Raw genomic sequence first — 8,412 nt, forward strand, 5'->3', positions numbered from 1 at the left:
CTCTCTACTCAAAGAGGAGGCTATGGAATCATCATTCTTGACTTCGAGGGTAATGTGATGGCTGCCTTGGTGGGTTGTGATACTTCAAGATTTGTTTTACATCATGAGCTATAGGGCATTCTTGAAGGTATAATGCTTGTTGCAACCTCCAACACCTCGAGAATCACTATCAAGCTTAGTGGCAGTGGCCATCCTCAACGACACATGGAGTTGCCCTTGGCATGTTCAACACTTAATCTCCATGATTAGGAGTCTTCTCTGGAGATTCCAAGAGGTCTCCTTCACCCACATTTTCAGAGAAACTACCAGGACTACTGATTTGCAAATTTCGTTGAATGATAGTTTAGGTTGCCATTTCTTGGATTGTAATTCGCTCCCTAATGTTATGTTATTTATTCTTGTTCAGGATAGGAGGGCGATGCATTATATAAAACTATAGCTGGTTTGGGTCTGCCTTAACTCAGATAAGTTTTCAAAATAAAAAATAAAAATAAATTAAATAATCATTATTTATTAAAAATGGATTGTCGGTCATCTAATAGATGGTGAAAATTATCCAATTAAATATAGTTTGGCAATCTATCTAGTGAGTGTGAATTTAAGCCGCAGGATTGAAAAGCTTGGATCAACTGATTGATGTTCATGATTATTTTTCTGATCAATTTCTCTTCTTTTTTTAAAAAAAATTTTAAAAAATAACAAATTTTATATTACAAAAGATTAACGAACAAACACCTTTTCCAAGTCTCGTTTTCTCCCCATTGTAACTTTTAACATCCACTCCAAATTTGGGGGAAACCCTCCAAAAGCACTTTTCATCAAACTCCCAAACAAACAAGTCCCATCAGAGCTAGTTAACCACTAATCTCTCGTCACATAGATCGGGTCGAATCTCCAAAACCGACCCGGATTGAGTGGCAGCAACTGGAGCCGCCGCGCTGGCTCCTCTTTTCCTTCGCTTCGGCGAACTGTTATCTAACGACGATGACGATGAAGACGGTGAGGATCGCTTGGAAGCTACTGGTACTGGTGGATGCGACTCAGCCGAGTTAACTCGGAGAGGAAAATTGAGTAAAGCTCGTGAGCCACGCATCCGATAAGCCGCTCGGTCGTAAGCCATCGCGGCATCCTCAGCTGTCACGAACGTCCCAAGCCATACTCTCGCGCCATTCTTCGCCGGATCTCTGATCTCCGCCGCAAATTTCCCCCACGGACGTTGCCGTACACCTCTGTAATGCTTCCCCTTGGTCGGAATCGAAGCCGGATTCGATTTTTCTAGCCGTTTCGCCGTAGTTACAGGTGGCTCAAGTAAACTCACAGTAGTCGAAGTTGTCATTTCTTGAGGCTCTGATTTGACGACCGTCTCCGTCAAATTAGACAGAAAATTGTCAGGCGATGCTGGCAACTCTGAAGGAATCCATCCAACGCTAACGGCGTCACGTAGGAAATCGTAAACCACCATATCATCTGAATCATCTACCTTCAATGGCAAATCTCCCCAATTTTCTGTCAAACAAGGAAAAAGACTACAAAAAATGGGAACATCTCCGCAATTATTTGCTGGGAAATTCATTAGAGGTTCGAAATCTCCAAGTAGATGTCTTCGAATCGATTCGAGAAGAGCGAGATCAGAAGCACAATTACTCCGTCCGTACATCTATACTTCTCTGTGAGATAAATTTTAGGGTTTTTGGTATCTAATTGAAGAAATTAGAGAGAGAGAGAGAAGATGCGAATTTAGGAGAAGAAGCAATTGGGGGTTTAAATAAGGCGAGAGGTTCATGTATTGGGAGGAAATTCTATCGATCTGTCGTTTTTTTTAATTATATTTTCGTGTTTCTTTGAATGTTCGCTTTCTATGCAAGTGGAGATCTTTAATTCATTTTCAAGTTAAAAAAAATGGTTTTTTTAATCATCACGTGTTTAAATAGGTCAACCTCGAGGACCCCAACGATTTTATTCGGCTCATTCTTCCAATGAATCCTACCAACGTCGGCAATGTTTAAACTAGATAAGTACGAAATTTTTTTATTACAATATTTAAAATAAATCTATTTTCATTTATAAAGACTTGAAGGTGTCATCTTATTTGTAATTTAAAATATGAATTAAAAAGATTTTGTAGATTAAATAAATAATTACAGTGATATTTTTATAATTTAAAAAATAATTAATGTGATTATATGCTAATCGATGATAATTTTTTTTTTTAATTTTATATTTAAATAATCATAATTATATTAAATTTAAATATAAAAGTGAGGGCATTTATGACCACTCATTCAAACTTCGGTGTTGAACTACTTTTACTATACTTTCTCTCATTATAATTGTAAAGATAATACTTTAAAAATAATTAAATTGAAAAATATTATAAAAATATAGAAGGGGAATGTTAACGTCCAATACTTCATGAGAATATTAACATTGTCCAACACTTTTTTTTTCAATAATACTCCTTGTTTTGTCTTTTAATAAAAAAAATGATATACTAATTTTTTATATAATAAATATTTGTTTACATAATAAATGCTATGAGCATTTAAGTATTTTGAATTAAATATATATTTTTTTTAATAAATACTGATTAATGGTATAATAAATATATTTATTGTGTAAAAAACTAACATGCCCTTGTATTTTTCACTAAAAGACAAGACGATGAGGGATATTATTAAGAAAAAAAAGTGTTGGAAAACACTAAGGGCTCGTGTGGATATAAGAGTCAGTACTTTCATAAGTACTTAGAACATAAGTACTTTCATAAGTACTTTTTGAAGTACTGTCTGGAGTAGATGGATAACTGTTATGCGTTTGGATGCAGGTTCTGAAAAGTACTGTTAGAAGTACTTTTGATAGAGTTTTGTGTTTGAAAACTATTTTGGATTTTATTAAAATGATCAAAATACCCTTATAAGTATTAGTTACTACTTTTAACATTGTAAATCAACAAATTATTCTTCAAAAGAAATAAAAATTATTATTTTTATCCATAAAAACTAATATAAACACCCAACAATTATAAACAAATAAAAGATATTGTGAGCAAATATATACAACCACTAAAAAAATGAAGAAGTTTTCACCACATCAATGGATAGTAAATTTGTGTGTAATTGTTCACATCAATCTTGCAATAAGAAAATTTCAACTATGATTGGAATGCTCATGAATAAATCATTAAGTGAGTAATTGGGGAGGTAGAAATCCAAATTCAAATACTACACTAAAAGGCTACCACCACATCAATGGATAATAATAAAATATTATTTAATTGCATTTTTAAGAATATGCTTGAAATTTTCAAAATTTATGAGGGGCATACTTGTCCCAAATGCTACACCAAAAAGCTACCACTACATCAATGGATAGTAATATTGTATTACTGCAATTGCATTTTGAGGGTATACTTATAATTTTCAAAATTTATGAGGAGTATTCTTGTCTCAAACGTTACACCAAAAGGTTACCACCATATCAATGGATAGTAATATAATATTATTCCAATTACCTTTTTAAAGGTAGGTTTGTAATTTCAAAATTTATGAGGGGCATACTTGTCCCAATCCTGTCATTTTGACAATATTTTGTGACTCCGTGTAAGAGTAGTTTAGAGAAGTAGCATTATCGGTACTCCGTGAAAAAGCACTAAAATGACTCCATAGTAAAGTAGTTATTTCCAAGAGTTATTTATCCAAATACCTTTAAAGTGCTTTTAACTCTCCGCGAAAGTCAGAAATACTTAGAAAAGTCAATCCACACAGGCCTTAAGATTCTCATGAGGTCTTGGACGTTAGCATTCCTCATAATAAAATATAGATAATTTTGGGTTATTTAAAAAAAAACATACTTAAATTATAATTATAATAATTTAAAATTTTGAAAAAACATGATTATTTTTTAGTTTTTAATAAGAGTGAAATGTGAATAGATAATTTTTATTGCAATAAAAAGTTCATTTCCTAAATTAAGGAAATCAAGAAAATTATCTTAATGGCCTATGTTATTATTTTTAGGATAAAAATTTGATTTCCACTCAACCTATGATATGCATAACTTTGAAGATCTCATCTTTGTTAATCTCTTTGGTCCTTAATTGACTAGGTGCCTATCATTTCTACTCTAATGCATTTGAAAAGGTGTTTGCTCCTATTTCTTATCCCTATCGGACCTCTATTTGCTTCAATCATAAATGCATTCCAACATTTATGTTACTACAATTCAATATGGATGGATATTTCTCACATGTATAAGCCTCTCTTATTCTCTATTTATTTTGTTTGATCTTAAATAGTGGTGAAACCATGATTTTTGGTCAATGGGGGCTGAGTGCTAATGATAGTTGATCGATAATCTTGATTTCTTTTATGCTAATGTTTGTCTTGTCAATGCAAACGATGATTGACCAATAATCTTCATAATAGTAATTGAAGATTCCTAACGAATAGATGTTTAAAAAGAGATGATACAATAGGAATTGGATATAAAGAAATAAGAGTATTATATGTATGTAATCTTGAAGAAAAAAAATAGTTACGAACTTAGTAAGGTTTCAAATCATATTGAGGGTCGTTGAACTCAAAAGGTTGACTAAATTGGCAATCCAACACCATAGTCCTCTAGATTTCATGGAAACAGTTTGATAAAAAATTAATTAATTTTTTTGGAGGCTTGATACAAGGTTTTGAAGATGGATGTCTACTGAAATCCCACCTAACTCCAAAAATCAAAATTAAAATTTAACGATGAAAAATAACCTTTAAAAAAAAAAAATTCAAAGTTTATAGAATTTTGTTCTCTACAATCTTATGTCATCATATCTTTTGGATGCCACAAGGTGGCCCTTAACAAGATTCGAAGTCTTACGAAGTTAGTAAGGCTACCCTTACTCTTTAATATTTTACTATGATGTGATCCAACTCCTTGGTTGAGTAACAAACTTGATAAAATAAGAAAAGAGATTTAATGGGCATAAAAACTCCTTACTTTATCAAGTTTGTTACTAACAAACCTTATGTTATGAATCATGTTAGAATGACTAACTTAGTAAGATTTCAAATCTTATTAAGGATCGTTGGACCCATATGGATTATAAAATTGGCAATCCAACACCACATTCTCCTAGATTTCATGGAACAACTCCTATTTAAAAGAATTTAAAAAGAAAACCTTTTTTGAGCTTTATTCAAGGTGTTGAAATGGATGGCTATCGAATTTCCAAATTTAAAATTAAAATTCAACAACGATAATAATTTTTTTCGATTTTTTCTCAAAGTTTTTAGAATTTTGTCCTTTATAATCTTGTAGTATCAAATCGTGTTTTTGGACACCACAAATTGATGCAATTAAGATCCATGCCACTGCATCAATTTTAATTTTAGGAGGTGAATTCCAATTCCAAGGTTTGTAGGGTAACAAACTTGATAAAGGTTTATTGAGTAACAAACTTGATAAAGTAAGGCACCCTTGGAATTGAAGTCCAAGGGAGTTTTGTAATAAATGACAACAAAACACTTTTGGTTTAGAGTCATTGGGGGCTTGCATGTCGTCAATTCAAAAAACACGGGAGGTATCCTTAATATCAATCAAAATGTAAGGAGTTAATCTCAAAAAAAAAAAAAAATTGAAAAAGTTAAGTGGGGCTATGGACCCTCTTGTCCCTACCTGGCTTTGCACTTGATCTTGAATACTGTAGTGTAATGAAATCTATATTCATTCTTCTTTGTCCTATATCGTCCCCAATTTTAGATAATCAAGTTTCCAACTCTCGTGGGGAGCTAGAAGTTGTTATCCCAACAGCTCATGATGCACTTCCAACTCCCGTTGAAGTTGAAAGCTCATTTTGAAGTTAATCCAAACACATACTTGGAATAACATTCCATCTTATTATCAATCTCTTAGAGTTAATGTTTGTAGCCAGTTTTGGGTTTTCGTAATAAATCTCGATAAGTTTATATTTTACAATTATTGGCATTTTAATTCACATGGTAACTTCTAAAGTTTTGGGATTTAATTGATACCTTTATGCTTTGGGTTTGGTAATTTTTGAATTGTAACTGCTAGTGAATCTTTGCATACCCTACCTGATTGAAATTTAGATGGGCCTTATATTATAGCTAGGTTAAGATATAAATTAATGCTGCTTTTGAGGTGACACATGATCATATAAGAAACAATAATTTTTTTTTTCTCACACTATCTATTTGGTATCAATGCATAACTGTAAATTGGTTTTTCAAGTTGTGATGATATGTATCGCCTCGAGATAGATATGGCACGAGTTGTCCAACCCCCATAAGCTTAAATAGATTGCTCTAGAGTTGAATTTGAGATGTGACTGGGGAAGTGTATTTTGGTTTACCCGACCTCCACTATTTCTTTTGAGCTTGACTGTCGATATGTTCGTCCTTGCAAAGCCTCAGACGTTCAAGTTAGACGGAAGTTCGAGAAAGAGTGTGCAAAATGTATTATTGGATTGAAATTGCGTACCATTTTGAGTTGAATCCATGATATTTTATATAGCTACTATTGTAACCTCCATTCCTTGATTTTAGCCTTGATATTTGTCATAATTTTAACATAGGATGTTATTTTAGTTATAGCAGTTGAGTCTTTCGAAAATCCTTATCCCTTGACTTTGATCTTATTTTGGTTTCGATAATAAGATTCATTTCGAAATCTTATTTGATTCTGACTACTCGAACATTTTAATTCGACCTTCGAGTCTGACATTGCTTCTAGGTGACACATGTCTTTATTTCATAGGGTGTAATTTTACCTCTCACAATTAATGACCATGAAGATCCGAGAAAGATTATATATTTATTGAGTAGAGAATGAATTTATAGACATTAAATATTGATTGATTTCTAGCTAATTAAAAACTTAAGTTACAAAGATATGAAATGTGGCATAAAACTTCGACCACAAGAACGAGTCTCTCTAAAGATTAATTTTACAAAGCATCTTAAGAATAATGAATTTCTACTTGTAAATCCATATAATAAAACACAACGGTGTTCCCCACTCCCTCTATCTCATATATAAAGAAGGGTTGAGATCTACTATAAATCTTAAGAAAAAAACTTATTACTTTATCTTCATTCCTCTTTTACACTATTTTTAATAATACCTCTCCAATAATTTTATTATCTTTCCTCTACTACCCATTTTTAAATAATACCCCTCAAACTTTATTATTTTCCTCTTCAACCCCCTTAACCTTAAAAAAGATGACCATGCCAATCAGACAAGGACAAACTCTAGTTTTATATAAGAGGCAAAGTCTATAGCTTATTGACTTTAGGGTTGGCGATCAATGGAAGTCTATGAAATTACTAATAATATTTTTTCAAAATCAACATTTTTTCCACCATTTGTGAAAAATTAAAAGAAATCTTATGGTACACATGCATATATATGTCGGTGTTGTGTCATATCATCAATCAAGGATACAAGCAATCAAATCAATCCTCCAAAGTCAATTTAATATAGGGAATGACGATAAGTCCATTATTAGAGTTAGAAAGTAATTTTTGATGTATCCCCTAATGGAATTGAGGGTCTAGATCAATTCACCCACGAAAAAAATACAAAATTCTCGATGGTTAAAACACAAAAATCCAACCGATAATATAAAATATAAACACACCTTGAATATGTATCCCTAAAATAAATTTCCACCTTTTAGATTACATGTTTTACTTGTTGGGATTTCACATTTTTTTTATGAGTCAATGGGCCTAGGAGAGAGAAAATGAGGATTATTGTGTGAAGGTGTGTAAAGAGAATTGGAATTGTTAAACTAAACTTTTTAATAAAAAAAATTATCTTATAAGAAAAGCAATTGTATCTCTTGACTTGCCTCAAAGGTCTCATCTAATTATTATTATTCAAATAAATAGTAAAATCTATAATGAAGATCTGTATCTTGGCGCCTGATTTTGAAGCGGCCAACCCACTTTAAAATTTGATGCAATCCTCACCGATTCACATCACATATGGCTCTTTACGTATTCATTCTGATGACTTTTAATTCTACATTTTTGAGACACTTAAGATTACGCCCCCCTCTTATAAATAAAAAAAAGTGTTAACTAACTTAGTTAATAAAGTCTTTGGACGAAAATAACAAAAACCCATGTTCAAATTCCATCAATATTGAGTTACTGACCTCATTTGACTTTTATTTTTTATAAATTAATTGAAAAATAACCTCAGTACCCTCATCATAAATCCTCAACCTTCATCACCATCATCCTTGTCCCCAAAAAGTTGAAGAATGTTTTTGTAAAAAAAAAAAAAAATTTAGATTACTTTTCATTTGTTAGTAAAATAACATCAAAACAAAAGTCATGGGAGGTGATTTGAAAACGTAGGATGACACTTAACATTTATCAAGGAAGAGCCACG

General features: G+C 32.0%; 1 protein-coding gene across 1 annotated transcript; it reads right to left on the bottom strand.

The window, feature by feature from the left end:
• Window positions 1–686: 686 nt before the first annotated feature.
• LOC147389339 (ethylene-responsive transcription factor 2-like) lies at window positions 687–1,832 on the bottom strand. The gene has a single exon (XM_086418461.1). It carries the CDS (start codon window positions 1,655–1,657, stop codon window positions 851–853), a length of 807 nt encoding a protein of 268 aa, XP_086274587.1. The 5' UTR covers window positions 1,658–1,832; the 3' UTR covers window positions 687–850.
• Window positions 1,833–8,412: the final 6,580 nt, after the last annotated feature.

Source organism: Akebia trifoliata, chromosome 12 (genome assembly GCF_017979445.1).
Source record: "Akebia trifoliata isolate Shusen 1 chromosome 12, ASM1797944v1, whole genome shotgun sequence".
Lineage (NCBI taxonomy): Eukaryota > Viridiplantae > Streptophyta > Magnoliopsida > Ranunculales > Lardizabalaceae > Akebia > Akebia trifoliata.

Coding starts and splice junctions, on each gene's coding strand:
- LOC147389339 (XM_086418461.1), bottom strand. CDS start 1,657: ATGTACGGACGGAGTAATTGTGCTTCTGATCTCGCTCTTCTCGAATCG.